At 41.1% G+C, this 21,656-nt stretch overlaps 2 protein-coding genes and 1 long non-coding RNA gene across 4 annotated transcripts; 2 read left to right on the top strand and 1 right to left on the bottom strand.

The window, feature by feature from the left end:
* Nucleotides 1–456: 456 nt before the first annotated feature.
* LOC136448724 (uncharacterized) lies at nucleotides 457–3,502 on the bottom strand. The gene is made up of 3 exons (XM_066448368.1): nucleotides 1,956–3,502; nucleotides 1,535–1,662; nucleotides 457–1,258 (listed from the first exon to the last, which is right to left on the bottom strand). Exons 1-3 carry the CDS (start codon nucleotides 3,357–3,359, stop codon nucleotides 457–459), a joined length of 2,334 nt encoding a protein of 777 aa, XP_066304465.1. The 5' UTR covers nucleotides 3,360–3,502.
* Nucleotides 3,503–3,608: 106 nt separating this feature from the next.
* Nucleotides 3,609–4,301, top strand: LOC136448885 (uncharacterized). The gene is made up of 2 exons (XR_010757941.1): nucleotides 3,609–3,807; nucleotides 4,230–4,301. It is a non-coding gene; the product is annotated as an uncharacterized lncRNA (long non-coding RNA).
* A 5,860-nt stretch (nucleotides 4,302–10,161) lies between these two features.
* Nucleotides 10,162–20,327, top strand: LOC136448240 (uncharacterized). 2 transcript variants are annotated; one of them, XM_066447532.1, is made up of 4 exons: nucleotides 10,162–10,293; nucleotides 16,075–16,167; nucleotides 18,148–18,294; nucleotides 18,513–20,327. In XM_066447532.1, exons 2-4 carry the CDS (start codon nucleotides 16,104–16,106, stop codon nucleotides 18,707–18,709), a joined length of 408 nt encoding a protein of 135 aa, XP_066303629.1. In that variant the 5' UTR covers nucleotides 10,162–10,293; nucleotides 16,075–16,103; the 3' UTR covers nucleotides 18,710–20,327. The 2 variants fall into 2 exon arrangements, with proteins under 2 accessions (XP_066303629.1, XP_066303630.1); XM_066447533.1 differs by lacking the exon at nucleotides 10,162–10,293 and adding an exon at nucleotides 11,569–11,692.
* The last annotated feature ends 1,329 nt before the right edge of the window (nucleotides 20,328–21,656 follow it).

Here is a 21,656-nt window from a genome sequence, read left to right as displayed (position 1 = left end):
TTAAGCTTCCAAAGGCTTTGTTGATGGTAGAGTACTTTAAAATTTGTATTTACTGTTATTTGTACATATAGACTGACTAGCATTAACGTCTAGTCAAAACTATTACAAGACACAATGTTGATAGGTAGAAAGTAAAAGAATGTATTAAATGCTATAGAATAGACTGACCCATATACATGACACGGAACTTTATACTGTGCAAGTATCATACTCGCTTTGTAGCAACTTGTTTGATATCCTTAGGTGCTTGTGAAATTAAATTGAAAAAAGATTAAAGTTCAGCAACATCTTGTTTTGATGAGGACAGGTTGTTTTTGATTGGTGGGTCAGTTTTGCTTTAGAAAAATGTAAACATGTGAAATACTGTTCGACAAAAGTTTATCATCTCAGTTCACGTGACGTGCTGACTTAGTCAATGGATCCTAGATGATATAGATAAACGCTAAAACGATAATATCAACCACACTTCGCAGTTGACAAAGTTTCTAGCCCGTCATCATCCACGCTCAACGACTGGAAATCTTGCGACACTTCGCCGATGTCCTGCTCCGGAACAACGATTCGGTCATCGTCGTGTTGATCTTCGGGGACTTCTGGGGAGTCGTCGACAATTTCCGTGCCATCTTCGTGTCCAGCCTCTGCGCCTTTAACAATCTCCGTATCATCTTCGTGTTGACCTTCGGAATCTTCTCGGTTGTCGTCGACAATCTCCGTGCCAACTTCGTGTCGAGCCTCAGAGTGTTTTGGAGCGTCTTCGACATTATCCGTGACATCTTTTTGTCCATTCTCAGAGTCTTTTGGGGAGCAGTCGTCATTCTGTGTGTCATGTTCGGGTTGATCCTCTGAATCTTCTCGGGTGTCATCGACAATCTCCGTTCCAACTTCGTGTCGTAGAGCCTCTGAGTGTTTTGAAGCGTCTTCGACATTCTTTGTGGCATCTTTATGTCGACCGTCGGAGTCTTTTGGGAAGCCGTCGACGATCTCTGTGTCATGTTCGTGTTGATCCTCGGAATCTTTTCGGGTGTCGTCGACAATCTCCGTACCATTATCGTGTCGGCCCTCGGAATCTTTTCGGATGTCGTCGACAATTTCCGTGCTATCATCGTGTCGGCCCTCGGAATCTTTCTGGGAATCGTCGACGACCTCTGTGTCTTCAGTCTTCCCTGAACCCATCGCTTGTGTTGAGATTTCTGATGGTGGGTGGCTGTCTGGTGTCTTTTGTTCCTCTAGTTTCAATCCTTCGTCGTGCCAGCGAAACCTACAGAAATACAGAAGATACTCAAAAAGTTTGATCGAAACTCACGGCCTCTCGACAATTTAGGATAGGAATGACTCCCCTTCCCCAAACACTGACCTCTTTGAAATAGTCATAGAGTACCTTCATTCACAATGCAGTTAGAAAATGTCAACTAGAACAGAGAAACGACTGAACTAACTATACGAGAGACGTGACTAAGTTAATTCTACATAGGTCCCTTTATCCAACCACATTTGGTCTTTGACACAACGTTAAGACTAAAGAATGGAAATTCACCTCCAGACCGGTAGAAAGCGCGTGCCCTTGAGTGAGGTGTTACAGACGGGACAAGGCGCCCCCGAGCGGAGACAGTCGGCAACACAGCCGGTACACAACTCGTGCCCGCACACCTCGAAAGCAACCGCCTAAACAATCAAATGGTGGAGAATGGAGATGTAGTTAGAGATTTTTGTGGAGACATGTTGGAATATTAATGACTACAAAACGAAACTAGTATCTTGTTCGTCATCGAAGTTGTCAGCCCCTTTTTTGTTATTCACCTGTATACGTATCCAGCAATAGGTCAATATTTTCTACGTCGAGTTGCATATCCCTTCGGCTTAGGGCATTGTGCGACAAAACTATATCATGATTCTCCAAAGATGATGTATCATGGTACAAATGTATTGTATAGTTAACTTGTATTTAAAAGACAAACCTCATTGAATTGACGGTTGCACTTGGGGCATAGTAGTTTTCTGCATGCATTGTTAAGTTTCTCGTAAGTGTCTTCAAACACCTGCAGAAATGTCTTTTGTGGCGCCAACTTCTTGAGATCCTTCTTCTTGATTTTCTTCATCTCTGCAGTTCTCTCTCTCAACGCTAGGACGATCTTGTCGAAGTTCGCAACCTGAGCTTTCCAGAATTTCGGGATCTTGTACTTGTCTGCGACGGAAAAGAACGTCTTGGCGAAACACTTGCGGTTAAACTCCGTCCAGAGGGACAGCTCTTCAAGACGGGACTTTTGCTGCCCAAGACTTAACCTGGTCTCCAAGGGGAAAGGAAGCGGAATGTGTCCCCAGAACTCGACACCAGGGACAATGAACAAAGAAAAGGTGTTGAAATCGCCAGGTGCGTTCATTTCAACTCTGGTGTAGCAGGCGTCGAACCAAGCGATGCGGGAAAACAACTCGGGTAGGACCTCGAAGAAGTAGTGTCCGAGTTCTGACGGGTTGATCCCTCGCGGGAGGTGTCTACCGTATGCGCGGATGGTCACACGGCGTAACAACTCTCTATCAAACTCCTGTCGGCGGATGTTCAGTTTCTCGTGAAGCATGTCGTCTTCAGTCCTCTTTCTTCCTGCTTCCAAAGTTCCCATCGAAGCGCCATCTTCATTTTGGTCGCCATCTTTTTCTTCTCCTGTCGTCTGACAAACCAACTCGGTAAGGCTATAGTCCTGTTCCTCTATAACGTCGTCCCCGCACTGATCAATGATGTTGTTCATCCATAACCAAAGCTCCATTTCGTCTTCAAAGTCAACGACAGTTCGTGGATCGTCCTTTGTACTCTTTATACGCGGTGGTGCGGCGCATGCGCCTCCTAAGTCGTCCTGGGGAGGGGCACCTTTGTCAGAAACTGTTGACAGCTTATCTTCATTTGATTTCTCCGCTCCCTTCGCTTCTGCTAAGCCTTCCGCAATGGCCAATTTCTCCGTACACGCTGGTTCTTGTTCTGTGTCGGAAATTATGGGTGTTTCCTCAAAGTTTGTGTCACTGTTTGATGCTTTTGGTTTTGACGCGGCTATGCCTCCTGGATCAACGGAATGGTCCGTTCCCTCTTTGTCAAGCACGGCCTCGTCTACACTACTTTCTGCTGAAGACTGACTATCATTTTCAGGTACGAACGCCGCAAACTCAGTACAGTCTCCAGACCCGGCTTGTTTCCTGTCAACAGAACTCAAGTTTGGGGACTTATCTTCGGTGTTAGTTGACGCTCTCTCCATGGATGGTTCTGTACATTCCTCCTTATCTAAACCTCCTTCCGGCTTTTCACCAAGATCCAGCCGTTCGTCTGTGTCTCCGTGCGGAGCCACTGCTGCGGTGGCTGGCGATAGGTCGTCCATGTTAGGATTTGTGACCAATGGTCAACTTTCAAACCTCGCTGCTCTACACCAACAGTCAAGTTTGAATTGATTCTTAGAACCTTGCGGTCCACTTGTGTTCCATATTCATATGGTGTCCAAAACAAACGAAGATTTACTAAAAACGGTCCACAGTCCACGCAACACATTCAACAAGGTGAGGTTTGGTATCTTTTTAACTTCAGAAACGCGCTGCATTATGAACGACTGCTCTTGATTTGTAACAATAAACAGCGCTATTCCGTTACAAATTTGAGTTTCCCGCGCCCATGACGTCACGAATTCGAACGAAAGAATTCGAACACCTGTTCGATGGATTTCGAACGCGTGTTCGAACGGTCGATTCTCTTCACATTCTTTTCACATTTGAAGATCCCAACTGCTGTTATCTTTTGTCCATAACAAAAGTCTTCAGTCAAGACCCTGAAAGGTGAGTTTTTCTCCACTTGACTGCTTATCTATCATACAAAGGTATATATCGTTACTTTATTGTGTATGGTCAAATACGAAACGGTCATATCTGCTCGAGAATGGAACCCACAAATGAATCATTTAGTCTTCCTGGTCGATCTTGTAGTTTTGGTGATCTTTTTACGAACAAGAACTTGCCATCAAATCGCTTTGCATGAGTTACACGGCCAGCCATAGAAACGCAAGGTTCTAGTTTACCTATTGTCGTACGTATATACTTGTCATGGTCGCAACATCCTTGCCAATAAATGTCATTGTTTAGAAAAACATTGATTTTATGAGAGAAGTTTCGATTGACTCTCAAGGTCAAATAATACAGACACTGATAGCAAGCCGAACAAGTTTGATGTGACACATATGCTTCTCTTTCTCTCTTCCCAGTCACAACTTGAAGAAGATGGCCAACATGAAAACTATCGTTGCCTCAGCTTTACTCTTAGTTCTGATGATTCTGGACAACCCAGGTAGGTTTTTGAGTTTGTCCTTTCATATTTACTTCCCTCACCTGTTCCACGGTATTCGTCCACTGTTCAAGATATCTGAGTAGTTCTAAGACAATGTGGAGATATCTATTTCTAAATCAAAGTGTAGGTATCTATTTTTAAGACATAAAAGTGCAGGTTTCTACTTGTATGACAATGCGCAGGTATCTGTTGCAAAGTCAATGTGCGATAAAATTATGTTATACATATAGAATGAAAAAACAGTGTTTTGTCATTGCTATCACAATATTTTGAGCGATCACTCTGGCACAACGGCGGCGACAGAGTCATATCTTCTCTTTCTTTCTTTTTTGTTTGAACCTTTGTTTATTCATGATAAGCTCAAATCGGCACGCAGGCCGCTTTTCATTGAGGTCATGAGGGAAGAAGTAAGGGTCAGATACAATATAACAGGGATACACAGTCATTTGAGTACTCTATCAACATGTATATATCATTAAATCTTTCTTGCTTGCTTACTGCCCCAACAGTCGAGGGAAGGAAGTGCTTTACCTGTGTGGGTATCTGGGGTTACACGATAAGGGGAGACAGCGACTGCATGTACCCGTACTGGTACAACATGAAGACATACGAGTGCCCCGGTGGAGAGCAATACTGCTACGTCAAGTATTCTTCCAAGAACCTAGCTTCTGGTGAGATCCTTTCTTAAGAATTTCCATTTCTATTGATTTTAATATATTGAGTAGGTAATGTGTTTTAAACAGGAATATGATTTCATGATTTGTTTGAAGGGTAAGCATGTGTTCATGGAAAAAATACATTTCGGAAAAGATCGGATCCGATTATCTCTGGGTTTTTTCTCTAGATCTGGAAGAAAAGTTCTTCGTATTTCTTCACAGACAAAGCTGCGGCCGTTGACCGTGGTTGCTCGGCGACCAGTGTGTCCCACACTTGCAGCAAGGGTGACGACGACTTTGAGACCTGCTACACCACCTGTGACAGCGATGGCTGCAATGGCGCAACCAAACCGACAGGGGTCCTCGCTGTCCTACTGCCGTTTCTCGTAACTGGGTTGTTCCAAGTCATCAGGGGGTAGCTTGAGATTCCTAAGCCGTATCAATTTGATGCAGAATATGTGGGAATTGTTTTGATTAAGATGCGTTGATAATATTTGGGAGTTGAATAATATACTAAATGCCGTTATCAATGTTGTACATAGCAATCGATCTGATATTTATTTGCTGTTAGATATTCAATACTCGATATTCAAAGAACTTCAAGCTCAACATGTACACATGATTTTTTCTCATTTTGTTGGCGTTTTGACCTGCTATGATAGATTGTACCAGGTATTAAAAGCATAGTTGTTCCTTTGAATTTGGAGACCTGTTTAAATACGTGGAAATGATTAGATAAAAAGGAACACATATTATTTATAGAGATGAAGGTAATATGTCCTTTGTATAGGAGAATGATGAGGAATTTTGCGTCTTTGTTGTTGATAAGTAGCCTACGAAACAATATGTTACACACGGACTAGAAATAAATATAGTGTTCCAGTAAGCATGGCCATTGCGTAGTTTCTTTCTTATGCTGAAATGTGAACGGACCTCAGACTATCGTTCATTTCAAAAATTGAAGGAAAAAAATTCCAAACCATCCCGTTATTCACAAAGAGATTAACCTAGATATATATATACCCGGAAGACCACGTAGTGCCTTTGTTTCTGCATTTGTGTCTGGTCAATCTTCGTTCACTGGCAAATTACGAAATATCTATGTACGCCCATGTACATGTACATGTATCGTCATCAACAGTCCTCTGGGGTTTAACCATTGACAGAAGGATTCGATCATCTAGATCTGCAAATTATATATGTCTAAAGCTAGAAAATAGCCGCACAGTAAGCCAAACTTACGCTACAGTAAGTAGGCTGTACAAGCAAGGACAAAAGATACAAACGCTGGAAGTTTTGCTGCAGTACTAAGGAAAGCCGCCAGGGGGCACAGAATTGAACTTGATCTTCTTCTCTCCAAGACCTACTCACTTACAAAATATCGTCAGAATCCATCCGGAGGTTCTGAAAGTATTGCTACGGAAACTCAAACAAACACACACGCAAACACACACACACACACACACACACACACACATACACACACGCACACACACACACACACACACACACACACATACACACACGCACACACGCCTAAAACAATGCCTCCATTTCTCATGGAGATAAATTACATTTAGTACCACGAACGTTTACTAATATCTACCACATGACCACATTCCATTTTAGCTGACAAAAAACTGAAATGCAAAATCAAAAGAAAATGAAATGAATTTACAGACGGAATGAGAAAGGTGTGATTGAGTCGTACTTGACTGACACTGACAGATGTGACCTTTACGATGTAAAAAAGGTCACCACACTAATACGTTCCGCCCACAATGCATTAGTGATTAATGGCGATGTGCGAATCGGCAATGTCCTTCAAAATGTCTCCAGTCCATGTGCGGTGAACCAGGAAGACAATTTTGTTCAAAATGTCTTTACATGGTGTCTTTTAAGACAGTTGGCGAGAAAAAGAATTTCTAGATAGCTCGCTGAGCCTATAATTAAAGAAAAAATAAAATCATTGCAATGTGTTCCCACAACCCCCCTCCCCCATTCACCGTTACACCTGTGTCCTTAGCCGGTGTCGTTCAGTTTGTACAAGACTCAAGGGACCGCCCGTTAATGTGCATATTTGTATGCATCATAATAAAATAATATTCATTATAAAAAACGACTCGGACGTCGACTCTACTCTCATCACTACTACCTATGTCACACGCATACTTTTTACTATGAATAGTGATATCTTACATAATATATTTGGATGTCTTTCAGAATTGTGAACAAAACGAAACACACTCAGTAACTCCTAGATCACCCTCTCCCCATTGCATTCGAAACGACGACCGCCCCTAAATGGATCGCTACTTGAATTGAGGTCGCCGAGAGTCGTCAATATTTGGAGCCGCTATTCATTTTCATACAGAGCTAGAGATGAGGACACTTATCTTGCGGATACTACGCCTTCATAGATCCGTCTCTTCAAAATTCACATCTGCGAGCAGAAATGCTTGGAACAGCTTCGAAAAGATGTGGCAAATTTTGTTAGATATCATAAGTAGATTCCTGCAGCGAAAATTTAATATTGGCTGCGTATGCGTTAAGCTTGAAAGATGGCAGGGATTAAGTTAGCTTTACGTTATGTATTTATGTTGAGAAGGCATATCTCCTACTACATGGCAGGGTATCTCCAAAAATAACCAAGCTCTCAAATCGATAATGCTGTAGAGACATATGATGAATCTAGGGCGAGATACATTTAAAGGGAGGTCCCTAAGCCTGTTATAGCCCTGAAAATGCTGTCATGATGACAAGGTTAATATTCATGAGCGTACTTGCGTGTGTTCGTGGATGACAGGGTATAAACCACAAATAAGGGACGAATCACAAATAATGGACTGGTCGTGAATACACTGGGGAGGGTAATGATGCATAAAAAAGTATACAGTTATCTCTAGTACGTAACTTTGATACGTTACATACGAAACACGTAGGAAGAAGATCTTGAGAGAGAATATTTGAAAACTCGCCACGTTTCGTTCAAGATTGCAGTGCGTTCAATGAGTAGTTTCAGAGATAAGCGCTGTTGAAAAGCGCAACGGTACGCTCGATTTACTCGGAGATTTAACAGTAAGGCTAGCTATGACGCGAGCCGTGATCGGAAGGGCACATGGCCCATTTATAATCCCAGGGTCTACCACGGGTTACGATCGCCCTTAAAGGCATCCAGAGCATTTCATAAGGCTTGGAACTTGAATAGAAAAACTTCAATTTCTAGGCATTCCTACACATAGTAAGTTTCAATAACACTATACCATTAGATATCTACATTAAAGGAGCAAGGATGCGATGTCATTGTGTGGTGAGAACTGATAGAAAATTCAAGCCCTAATAGACTGATCCTGACTGCCCATCACAATTAGCAGTTCGACCAATGAGAGAGTGACTACATGTCCGTCAAATATTTGCATTTTTATGTTTTAATTTTGCATTTCTACGTTTTGACGGACGTGGGCGGGGCTATGGTATCGGTCTATTTACACTAGGCGCGTGAAACTAAAATATCACAATGTAGCTTATTTTTGTGCCGCTTTTGAGCACTTTTGATAAGAAATCCGCACGCAAATGTGGTAAACAGTGGCATTAAATGTCAATTTTATAGAGATTACAGCAACTAGAATATTTCCAGTTTTCAAGCCTCATAAAATGCTCTGGGTGCCTTTAAGATATTCGAACCATGATAGGAATCATCCAAGACTTAAAAGGAAAGGAGATGATAACCCCACACATGGATCACAAACGAAGCGTGCGCTTTGATACGCTGGCTGATCCCCATAAGGCACAGTAAGCATCTTAGTTTTAATTTTTAATAAGCACGTTGAATTTCTAATCGCGCATAACGATGCATCATGACACGCACGCGTCTATTGTATAAACTGTCGGTGTGGTGTAGCGTTAAGATTTATCGGATTAGCTCTGTGATGTTAAATACAACAAAGTGACGAATTACACAACTTAGGCAATAGGACAAATATCACAGTAAGTCGGTCACATGTTAAGTCCCCCCTTCCCCAGAATAAAAAAGCCCCCTTGATGAAATGAGAATTTCAACAAATTTAAAAATGACGTCTATGTGGAGTGATGTTATGTGTCGTTCGCATAGACATTGTTCAGTAATTTCGTTGCATTTGAAGCAACGCTTACTTGTCACTTTGAATGTGAAAAGTCATACACTTTGTTTGGAAGCGCCGCTGTCTTGTTAGTGCTTGTTAGTGTAGATTTGTTGCAATAATATGATCTTCCATCAAGCTAGCTTTATTACGGTCATGAATTGCATTGTTGAGATATCATTTTCAAGATAACTCAGATTTTTGCTTTTTCAATGCCATTGTAGATTTAATTCAAGGTTATGAGTGTTTCGAACTAGTCTCTACCAGACTAACTACGCCGGCTACAGGGAGAATATTTGCCAGGGTTTCACTTGCAGGTTGGCACCTCATACCGCTGTACTGTGTGTTTAAGCTATACAATGCTAGATTCCAAAAAATGAAAGGGTTTGAAATAAGCTAATCGTTTATTGTATTCTTTGTTTCTAGAACTGTAATTGTAGGCTTCATCCTTAAATGGAGTGACGAGTTTTTTTTCATAATGGTAAGCCTTTTTTTGTTACAGAGCACTTCCTGTATGTTAATTATGTGTATGTCGGTATTTTGTGGACTGAGTTATGGTTAACCCTTTGTGGTATCTTTTTTTTTTTCAGACTACTACAGGACTACTACTGTACCGACTACTAGTAATCAGCTTTGCCCATAAGGTCAGTTGAATGGTCCCCTGAGGATTTCATTCTTATAATGAAATTCTCATGGATGTTTGTGAATTCTGTGATGATCTCTGTGATCATCATTATCAGATGCTGTAGGAACACCTTCACTAAATAGCTTCAAAGAACGATTGCAGTCAGATGTGCAAAAGTTAGGTGTGACAGGCCGTTCAGTGTAATACAACCAGCTGCTGCGCGCCGCGTGCCTGCGAAGCTGGTGTGTTACGCCGAAGGGCGGTTATACCGGCTAAACAGATACAGATACCAATCAGTCACAGAGCAAACAAAAGGACTAGTAGACTACTACAAGACTACTACAAGACTACTACAGTAACTGCATCGACCAATCAGCTTTGCCCATTAGGCCATCTGGTCACTTTAATGGTCCCCAGAGGATGTCATTCTTATAATCAAATCCTACTGACCCCAGTGCTCATCTGCATATTATCAGCGTAAAGAATATATCTTTTGCTTCCCGTCTACATTTTTATACACTTCATCCCGAGATCTTTGGACGCAACGAGCTTCTTGATCTGACTCTCAAGGAACTTAGCTAGGTACCAAGTTGATTTTACTTTTCTCTAAGTCTATTGGTGCATATTGGTTGGTACATGTGTTACCCCATGATGATCGTTGTTTATTTCAAGCAGAGTCGAGTAGTCTTCGGTTAGGTAGGAGCTTTCTCCAGCATAAACCCGCTTCTCATGTGGCTATGCTTCAGCTGGCTGTCACGTTGGGTTTGTGGGGTGGTCTAGAGCTTGTTGTGCCTGACTGGATGACTTTCCACGAACCTGTCTAGCCTTGCTTTGAAAGCGTTGACCGAAGGTCCGGTGATAGCTTTATCTGGTAGCACATTCCTCCGTGTTATGAAGAATGACAGCCTACTGTTCTTATTTGTGGCGTTCCTTTTTAGCCGTAAAGTATTTCTCCACGCGTGTGGACGATGTAGTTTATTACAGAGCACTGTGCATGTTTTGATACAAGTTCTTTAACAATAATTTTAAGAGGGGAATGTCATAATTTGGTTTCCGTAATGAGAGTTGGACTTTAAAACGCACATGTTGTCAATAGATAGCAAAGAGAATAGTTTAGTTACGGTCCTGGTAATGTGTGCCCGAATCATTGCCTCGATGTAAATTAACCTGAACATTGGTCCCCAGAATGATTTGATAATAGCAAACCTTAGATCGTCGCTATGGCAATGCTTTTTCATTGCCAGGATTTTTACTATTTTCCCAGCCATCCGCGGGGCCTGGTAGAGGCTAGTTTCGAAACTGGGTGCAGACATATTTTGTACTTCGAATTTTTTTCTGACCGGATATGTCATTCCGCAGCTCACCTTTCTTTCTGCGTGGAAGGTCCTCCAAAAATTCCTTTAGGCAAATTTAGTGTTTCCATTTTCCTATGTACAATTTGGAATGTCTGTCACAATCACAGGCTTGCGTAGCAAAACCTTGATCCGTTGGCATGGTTTGGTGGCCGCCATCTTGATTTTGTGACGTCGCAGGGTAGCCCATTTCATTGGAGGGGTGTTTTTTGGGGTCGCTAGCGTTCCCTCTATTTTCAACAAATCGGCACACAACTATCACACATTCAACTCATAAAAAAATTCAATAATGATTCATATCTATAAAAAGACCCCGTAATCGCTTAACTAACATAGCAAACCTGAAGTATATGCAGCACAAATACTTAACTCTAGTTAAAATAACAGATTCCTATTCTGGTTATGAATAACGGAAAGCATAGAACTATTGCTGCAAGATTACGACAAGTCCAGCTTTTCAAAAAAAAAATTGGCATATGACATCAGCACCCGTCATCTGAGAAATGGTACAGTCCATGATACGTCACAGCCCTCTATCAACGAATTCTAAATTCACGAGGCTTTGCTGTTGACGTCAGTGGAAGAGCCGCGTTTGGCCGTACTCTGAGAGCGAACGCCTGGCTTTGCCGGTAAGTGCTAGTTCTAGATCTTTCCCCAACATCTGCTTTTGAATTCGCCGTTTGCTTCTGAGGTATGTGATGTTATATGAAGAAAGTACATCTCTGAAACAGACGTTTATGGTTATATATTGAATTTTGTTTGTAATCAAAAAAGAGGCTGTTGAAACGATACCCCTCTGGCTGTAGAGTATTTCCATACTGCTCAGACTATATCCAGCTGTAGCTCGTTCTCCACTATTCTGGAAGGCTGCATGCCTACTTCTAGATCTTCTCAAAATAGCAGAGCGTCGTTCTACTAAAAAAGGCGTCAAGGAAGTTTGAGAACGTCTTTTATAAGCAGTCCGAACATTTCATTACTGCAGAAATATCAGAACGTTGATTTGCATGTAAATCATGGACAGGATTGTATGGAATGTAGCACGGCTTGTTTTCATAGTGAGCGTACCGTAAGGGCGATTTTCACGTAGTACACAGGTGGAAAATTAGTCTGGACTGGTTTTGCGAGGTATATGTGTTCTTTTTTCCAATACCTGGCAGTCGGACTCTACAATGTGTTTTCGTAGAGGCAGAAACTGCCTTTAAATTTCTGATATTGATGATATTCTAATGCGTATTATAAACCTAATTGATTGATTGATTATCATAAAGGTTAAGATCATACACACGCCATTTCTGCCGCTGTAGCACCATGTTTTGAAATTTCCTAATTTTCTAAAATGATTCTTTTAAAGATTTGACATTTTCAATGCCACCTTGAAAAAAGGTGACAATAGTACGCAGACATGCCAGTTGGACGAGACCATTTTCCCTCAAGGGGGTTACGTAATGTGGAATTATGTTAAATTTCCTTTTGACAGTATGAAAAATTTCCCTTGGGAATTATAGAAATTTTCGCTTTTGGAATGATGGAAATTTCCCATTTACAATTATTCCCTGGAGAATTCCTTAAATGAGCGCTCGGTGGGTGTCGTCTGCTTAGTTGTCCTGGTAACGGTCTATTTTTAGGGAGTTAAAAACGGTCGTAGGGAAGATTATTTTCACAGCTGGCTTGTAGCGTCAGGATAAGATTTTCTTCAAAGTAATCCAAACAACGAGATTTCGGCGCAGAAGTTATTTCATAACAGGACAGAATTCGACCTCCAAAAATGAAGGTCAGTGAATGTGTTTCCCGCCATGTGCAGCCAGAGGGACAATGGTCACGTGACACTGGCTAATTGAGTGGAAGAGTCTGGAATCGGAAAGCAGGAATGCATTAATGAAGAGAGGGTGTATCTTGGGAATAATGATATCTCCCGTCTGAGATCATTAATAGAAAACTACCAAATGTCGTCTATATTCAAAGATGCCTTTTTTACACAACGTGTCTTTTAGACTTAAAAGTGAAAACAACATACTGGCTATGTAAATCGGTGTAAAGTGGTGGACCTTTCGATTCCCTGGTGGAACGAGCTAAATATTGCCTAGAATGTATGGCATGTTATGATGCACTACATTACACCATGGGTGATATATAGAATATAGAATATCCTTGATTACACTTAACGATGCAATACCTGCCATAAAATACAATAAAATATGATACCTCATGCATGGAGATTTTCATATTAAAGATATAGAGATAAAGAGACGCCGTGCAGTCTTTTGTCGATGTGCAGTCTTTTGAGTTGATTGAAGTTAAGCCATTGAAAATCATTTGAGCGGACGCTATCTGAAGGTCATAGTTAATTAGTTTCCCGGGCATTCCTCTTGGTTGGAAACACCCAGTATAAGCTACACCGTACCAGGAATGTATAAATACGTTAGTTATGGGCGTGGGTGGGTTTGTTCTAAGTCTAAGTAAAATGAAGAGAGAATGCTGCCTCAATAGATAGACCGACAAAATTATTGCGTGCTTTTATTTTACAAAAATCGACTGAAACTGCGTAACCATTCAATTTTGTTGCACCCCTGCACTGAGGATCCATCTCAAAATTACATCTTTGCTACGTATGGCACATCATTAGATACTAACGTTTACACAATATATTTGCACGTATTCATATAAATTGTAGATGTGATCAAAACAATCTACAAAGGTATTAATCGCAAGGTAGGTAGCTGTTAGAGAAGTCCGGCTGTCAGAAAATGTTATTCCATCATCTGCTCGGAGACTGAGATGAAAAAGCGGCACTACATGTAAACTCGCTCGGCGTGTCAGCGAGGTAGTCTCTATACTAGGCTGGATAATCTGGCTATCATGTAGAATTATTTGTAAGCGGAGCTTGGCTCTCATAGGGTTCCATTTGCGGGCGCAGTCAGGGGGAAATGTTACCAGACCGCGCACTGATACTCCTGACCAAACATTCTGGTTTTTTTTTTCCAAATTGTACGATCTATACCCCCGTAGGAAGGGTTGGACTGTAAGGTATAAGGATGATCATACCCTGGCGAATCAATTCAGGTTGATCATGCATTTGAGGTTCTACTCTTAGAGCGTTGTATTACGGTATCTCTGGCGCCCAATAAAGAAGAAAAAAAAATGCCCCAGTTAATGCATACACTGAGAATAGTAGTATCGCATTTGTACGTGTGTTTATCAAATTGTTGCACGTAATCCCGTGGTAGCGGTGCTTATAGCCTGTTATTAACCTAATTTGCATACTCGTGCCTCCCCGCGTGACAGTCGGACCGTGGAAAAGATAACGCTTCGTGATAAAAGCTTTAGCTTTAGTGTTGGCAGGTACAAATGGGTTTCTAGAGGCATTTAAGGTCACAAGGTATCGTTAATAATGTATTTCATATAAAGGACAACGGTCTGGAATAATCGTCGCATCGGGGGACAGATGAAACACGACCTGTCTGTGCCACGCCCTTATTCATAATTGTTTACGTCTGTGTGTGTATGTGTATGCGTTTGTTTTGTACGTTTTGAATCTTTAATGAGGGCGCCGAGACCCCCCCCCCCCCGAAAAAAATGACCTTCAAAGGCAACGTACAGGTGTGAAAAGGTCGTAGCGGCTGTTCTCTAATAAGGTGAAGCGCAACGCTTTTTCCGCGAAAAGGCCGTGTCCCGTATGTGTCTGTAATCTTTCTCCATTTATTTGTGTCAGGGAACCCTGCAGTAGTATAATCAAAACACCATGCTTCATTTTACACATGTTAAATCCGTAACGTTGGAAATACGTAGTCTGTGTCCGGGGCTGTAAAATGCCTCTCCCTGTGGGCGCTATAAGCGCGATTAAATCAGGCTAGGAAATATTCATCCTCGCCATCTCCCGACGCTTAACGACGACCTCTAACATTTCACAGAAAAGGGTACAAAGACCACATCTGTGTAGAAAAGATTAATCTTGCTCTAGCGTTATAAAATGGTCAGGCCTTTTATACTGACTATTACTGTATGTCACATTTTATACTGTCACATTTGTATACGGATGTAGCATACAGCCCTTCAAAATATACTGGATAACGTTAAATAATAAGCCGACGTTGGCCTATAGATCACGTGATGATATAGTCACCGTAAATAATGTTCGTTACATTTTAGACCTAATCCCTTATAAGCTTATGTAATGCGTAGTCTCAACGTTGGATACACTTCTTTGCTGCTCACATAGTAATGGATCTACCGTGCGATATATAATTAAATTTCTCTCGATCCGTGGGATAATCATAGTTCTCAAAAGCCACGATACTGTTGAAATCGATGAAAAATGACCTCTAGAGCTACAAGTGCTTCTAGTGCAACTTGAAGTGAGAGGATAGAGTTGTTTTTTCAACTGATGCTAGGTACTGAGAAAACGTAAGGCTTAGCGAAACTGTATTACAATTCTACTACCCCTACTAGCTGCCTGAAACAGTATCATACATCACCGGTGCACCTCATCAGTTAGTTGAGAATGACTGGTTTAGCATTCCACATCTGACATCCAATCAGAGGTGACATTAGTGGACGTCAAACAAGGTCGTCGCACATTACCGACTGTTATCGTAACAGTGCACAACATTCATAGTCCGCTTGCTTAACATGTACATGTAATGGCCACCTTTATTTGAGTTTTATCAATAATTTCAGAGGCTCAGAGTCAATGGTTTTAAGATTGATGTATATATTGTACTGTGCATGTAGATATTATGTTTTAATTGTTTAATTTCGAGGACGAATTTTAACATTTTGTGAATGTTACAACAACAATTCAGCCTCCTGGCTGCCACCGTTGAGCATTAAGATTGATGTGTATATTGTACCGTATATGTAAATATTATGTTTTAGTTGTTTAATTTCGAGGACGGGTTTTAACATTTTATGAATGTTACAACAACAATTCAGCCTGTTGGCTGCCTCCAATCATATTTTGCATTTGTGAAATAAGCCATTCATATATGTAAATATTGTTCTTTATTGTGTACAGGACAACAACAGCGGTACGGATTTATCAAGATGGCGTCACTCAGGATATACAGCCTCGGAGTCGTGCTGGCCATAGCTCTTGTCAGTTTACCAGGTGAGTGATGATGATGCGCCGTGCTTTGATAAGATAGATGAGCTCCGCCGTGTCACCATTCTACACACCTATCTTATTGAAGAATCTTTCAGATCCCTTCCTGAGATATAAAGCGAGTTGCTGCTGTAGGTATGGGGAGGGTGAAACTGGGCCCCAAAAATGTTTCTTTCCGTAAATCTTCGTTCGTTTCAAGGCATCCTCATTTGATGGTTTTTCAAGTAGCTAGTGGTAGTGCAATGCGGCTTCGCTACGGCTCGCGTTTTTGTCCAAGCACGCCGTACCGGGTCACCCCTACTCTTCTCGATAAGTGTGTAGGGGTCTTTTACGTGTAGAGGTTTGACGCTTGAGGCTAATGCATGAAGCTCCCTCATACACGGGTCCGCCGGCGTTACGTCACCATACGAAATGACCTAAGCACCTTTGTTTATTATGAAAATTAGCAAGAGTGTGCTGAGACTATAACGAGATGGTGCAGTAACATCAGTCCATTACTAGGGGAAAGCCCCGTAGCACAAAATGGGCATACAAGTGCACATCTTCTTCTAAAGCAGATTCCCTTTTATGTGCCATACATTCTTATTGTATAGTTTCGTACTGTACTTGAACTAATTCTTATTGCCTGGAATTTGTTGTAGAAGCACCCACCCAGATTGGACTATGAAATGCGTCTCTATTGAAGTGATGACTTGATAACGTTACATTCTTTCTGTATGCATGAAAAATTCATTGACGCCCACGACGGGTTGCTTTGAATAATCCCTTTTATAAAGCGGAAACACAACATTCTCCCCATAGGCCTTAGAACTATTAGGCCTAGGGACTATATTTTCCATCCTAATTTCTCCACGTTTTCAGGCGAAAAGAAAACTACCCTCCTCTTAACATCACAAAACCCACACATTACAGAAAAAGTGGGATCATTCGTCTTCCACTGTCTCGCAAAAAGAAGCCGAACCCAATAAGCTGGAACTTAGTGTCGACTAGAGTAGTCATATTGTTCATCATTATCTGTCCGTCCACTCTGTGTTACGTATACATGTACATGTACTTGCAATTAGCCTACGGGCAGGAATTTGCAATAAATTTTCAATATTAGTCATTTGGAACAAGCTGGAATATATATTTCAAATAACTTCCCAACTTAGTAGGTTACTTGGTGGCGGCTCATTACCCTGCATGTCTGTGTACAGGCTTCTATTTTTGCTCGCTTTTATCTGACATGAGAAAGAAGATGAGAAGACCTCCAGTCGTCTTTTCTCGTCACGCAGAATCTATCTGTTCAGATCAAGGACGGCCCGACAGAACCCTGTGCTTTAGATCTATGGCCGAATCCATAGCTTCTACGACTTGTATATCTTGCATTGTATTTATCCACGAAAGGTAAAGTAAAAATTGTCTCAGATCGGCGTTTTTAATCTATGGTGTTAGTTTGATTAAACGTACCGTTCTGTGGTTAATTGCTACCTTATGTTTGGTGACATTTGTCATCCAACGGAATAAATTATGAATACCGAAAACGTATACTTACATAGGTGAGCAGCAAAATTGGAAAATAGTCCAACAGCCTAACTGATTAAATCTGTAAACAAACATAACAGTCTCCTATTCACACACTATAGGTTACCACGTTAAGTAGAGTCAAAAGGGTAGAAATGAAACACACCGAAATGAGTATCACTATTTGGCGTAAAATACGCCGAAGCCGGTCAGTGCTAACTAAACGGGTACGTAGCGCCCCCTCACGACTTTCTACAACACTGCAGGACACATCTTCTACAGGGTCTAACCTATCTTTATTTGTGTGTGTTAGTGTTTGTGTGTGATTCTGCGTTACCCAGAATGTAGCGTTGTCATGCATTGTGCAATCTATATATATGTCTGTATTTGTATGTATGATGAACCATGTAAGCCTAGTCGTGATACGACTAAAGGGTATTGTAATAAACGAATACATCATCAATGTTGCCATTTTCTTTGCAGCTGAGGCGAGGAAGTGCTACCAGTGCGTTGGGCTGGGAGGCAAGGTGAAGGGAAACAGCCCGTGTATAGGGAACTACATGGACACAGGGGTGGGGGAATGTCCCGTTACCCATGACTACTGCTACATCGTCCAGACTTCCAGTGGATGTGAGTATCTCAGTCAGAATAGCTATATATAGATGGGTAAGATAGATAGAGAGGGAGAGAGAACGAGAGAGAGAGAGAGAGAGAGAAAGCGAGGGACGAATAGAAAACAGAGGAGAGAGAGCCCGAAAGAGAGAGAGAGCGTCAACAAAAAGGTAGAAGTCAAGAAAACTGTCAAATGAAAAACGTTTAACGCAGTTCTCAATCACAATGTTTTGCAGTTTCGACCATTGCCATCGACAGAGGCTGCGCTAACGAGACCAAGGCTAGCTACTGCAGTAGCCAAGGTGGACAGACATACTGCTACTCCTGGTGCAACCGTGACAGCTGTAACAGCGCCGCCGACATAACGCCTGGGTTCCTGGCTATCCTTCTTCCAACGATCGCCTGCATGGTGCTAGCCTTGACAGGACCGTGAACCGGTTCTTTCTGTTGTGTTTACTCATTTCTTTTATATGTTTATTGATTGTGTGTTACTTCGTTTAGTTTTATCAATACATGTCAGAAACTAGTAATTATTAGTTTCGTGACTGGTTTTTTTTCTTTTGTCATACAAAGGCGTTGATATCTACCGGGGATCGTTATGTTAGTTACGAGTTTACGTAATCCTTGAAAATTACGTGCTGTCAGACAGTTGCGTCTGCTGCTTTCGTATAGCGCTTCTTAGCGGTTCTTATCATAAGTGCAGGGACTAGTTTATCAGGTAATAACTATGTATACTGCTGTGGAAAGTGTTGTTGGAAGTAAATACGAATAAAATAGAAGACCTGTGAGGTGTCATGCCGGAGCGGTGCAATTCAGGGGAATATTTTAAAAGTATTTGACACCGAATATGCTATCTAGGTACAACAATTGGTTCTTGACACTGAAAGATTGCTTAAAACTTGTGTGAAATTCTCACGTTTAAATCTCTTGAGAACGTGCTTGTGGTGAGGAGAGTGCATTTCTCTTAAAGCTTGATTATGAAATGGTGTCAGATTTTGACATTATGAAGATATCACGGTCAATTAGTCTTTTGACGAAACGCTAAAAGATTCAATGCTGGAAAAGAGTACTTAAAACACTGAGAATGAATCGATCCTTACATCTTGGAGATTATTTTAAGAAAATTGTTAAATTTTGTGCAAAGTTCTGCAAGTGACACAATGCCATGCTACAGTGTAAATTTGTGACGTAAGTACTAATACATTTCAGCTGATTTGTCGTGTATACTTTTCACGCGGCAGCAAAAATCCAAAACGGGCCTTACTCCCCAGAATTACACTGTTATGGCCTTATCATGAATTCCTCTTAGTAAATCTAACACAAAAAATTTGAAAACTTGCTTTCTGTTCATCATATCTTCGTTTTTGATTTATCAATTGCTTTGTAACATATATCATCTGAAAGCTTATTCATTACCCTTTACAATTCTACCTTTAAAGTTATTAACTGTTTCGAATATTCATAAATCAGGCATCGGGGCTGATTATGTGAGTGGGTCGCAAGAAAAAAGTTCGGAAAAAAAATCAAGTTTCCAAATTTCTGTGTGTTAGGTCTATACATATTACATATATATCCATCGTCATATTGACTATTGACTACATCTGAACTCATATCCAGATATAACCTACTACAATACATATGAAATAATGTATTTAAAATTGTATGTTTCCTAGAAGTACATGTATAGTTTCACAGCCGCAGAACGATATCTCAAAAGCGTACAATTGTCGGTGTAACCGTTAGAACAGTTCTCTCATTATCTCTTTGATGGTGTAGATGGAACGATATATCTAGGGATAACTATAACACAATTCATTATACATATTTTACAAGAAGTGGAGCTGTAATAGATATTCTTGTCAAATAAGATTTATCAACTGATGCGTTTATGTGACTAGTCTAACAGTGGTGAAGAAATGTAAGTGATTTGAATCTTGATAGATGTGTGATTGTTATAGGTGTGAATGTAGTCTCATCATTGTGGTGGCTGAATATTTACTGCCATTAATATTAAGACGTTTAGAGCCTGAATAAAACATGTCATCATCAAATGCATTCTGTTGTCAATATCGTTCAGATTGGCCATGCAAAACCAAACTACATGTAGCTTACTACGAAGAATGTTACTAGCACTTAAACTATAGTGTGGCTGCTCCATTTTAGCTGTAATTTATTGCATGTCTTTCTTTAAACGTAGTCAGATAGCCAGTTTCTCAGCACTCCATACAGAGTCAATCTAATGTTTACGATATTTCTTACGATAACGAACTTTCCGAGCATGAATTGTATACTTTTCTGATTGTTTCTTTACCTCCAGCATGCCTAGATAGACGTTTGGCGTCAAATATGTATTGGTTATGTAGTTATAGGCTACAGGGACAAGATTGGGCTAGTCCTTAAAAGCTGTCGACGTGTAGGTAGTATGTATACCTTTCTATTGTCATATTCCCACTGGTTTGGGACGGGTCAAACAAATATGCCCCGTGCTTGTCTGTAGTGTTGCTAGGGTTACCCTCGTTAACCAACCAGGATTTGCACCACCAAGAAATGAGCCAATCAACGAGAAGGATGATCTATATCACATTACCATCTTTCAGAGACCGTCTGTGGAACGCCGGCTGTAGTCGCGGTGAGTGGTGCAAACCCATTTCTTTAATTTCTAGTTGATTATCTGAGTTACAAAAGTCTATCAATTAGTATCAAAACTAAACGTTGTCGTCTCTGAAAGCGCTCACTGACAAACGAGACGAAACGTAACTGAGGTATGGGAGACTAGAAAAGGTGAGGGGGTGGTTAAGGATGAGCGGTCTAGATTGTCTCGTTGAAATACCTGTTTATTGTATGTTACCTGGTCTAGTCTGTTTGTATGTTAGCCTGGCTAAGGTCGTTCAAGGCTTACATAAAACTGACCTGTAGAAAGAAGCGTTTCTTTGTTTGAGAATTAGCTAAACTCTGAGGACACCTTCGCGTACGTCTTAACGGTCCACCTGACGTGACACACCTGCATACAGGGAGTGGTGGGATTCTTAGACAAACAAACCTGTGCGGTCACGCCTTTCATCTTAACCACACACTGAGTCTCTACAACCAGTCGACCACTTTTCAAAACTTTTGTTTCTATTTCGAAGAATTCTGTTTTGTTACTAATATCCCCTATGATAATTTGCGTTTTATGAAGTCTAACGATTGCATAGACGAATTTCTTTTTTTACACTGCTAATAGTAAATCGTTATTGACCCAAAACACACGCCCTATTCGGGCCACTTCACCTGGCGTGAGGCACACTAGTACTGAACCGTGTACATCTACTTCTTGAAACTTACACAAGACGGAAACATTGTCCTAACCCTGTACCCGTTAGAACAAATAGCCACAAGTG

Source organism: Branchiostoma lanceolatum, chromosome 14 (genome assembly GCF_035083965.1).
Source record: "Branchiostoma lanceolatum isolate klBraLanc5 chromosome 14, klBraLanc5.hap2, whole genome shotgun sequence".
Taxonomy (NCBI): Eukaryota; Metazoa; Chordata; class Leptocardii; order Amphioxiformes; family Branchiostomatidae; genus Branchiostoma; species Branchiostoma lanceolatum.
Note: the sequence above shows the minus strand (reverse complement) of the source record. Positions and strands in the feature narration are given on the sequence as shown.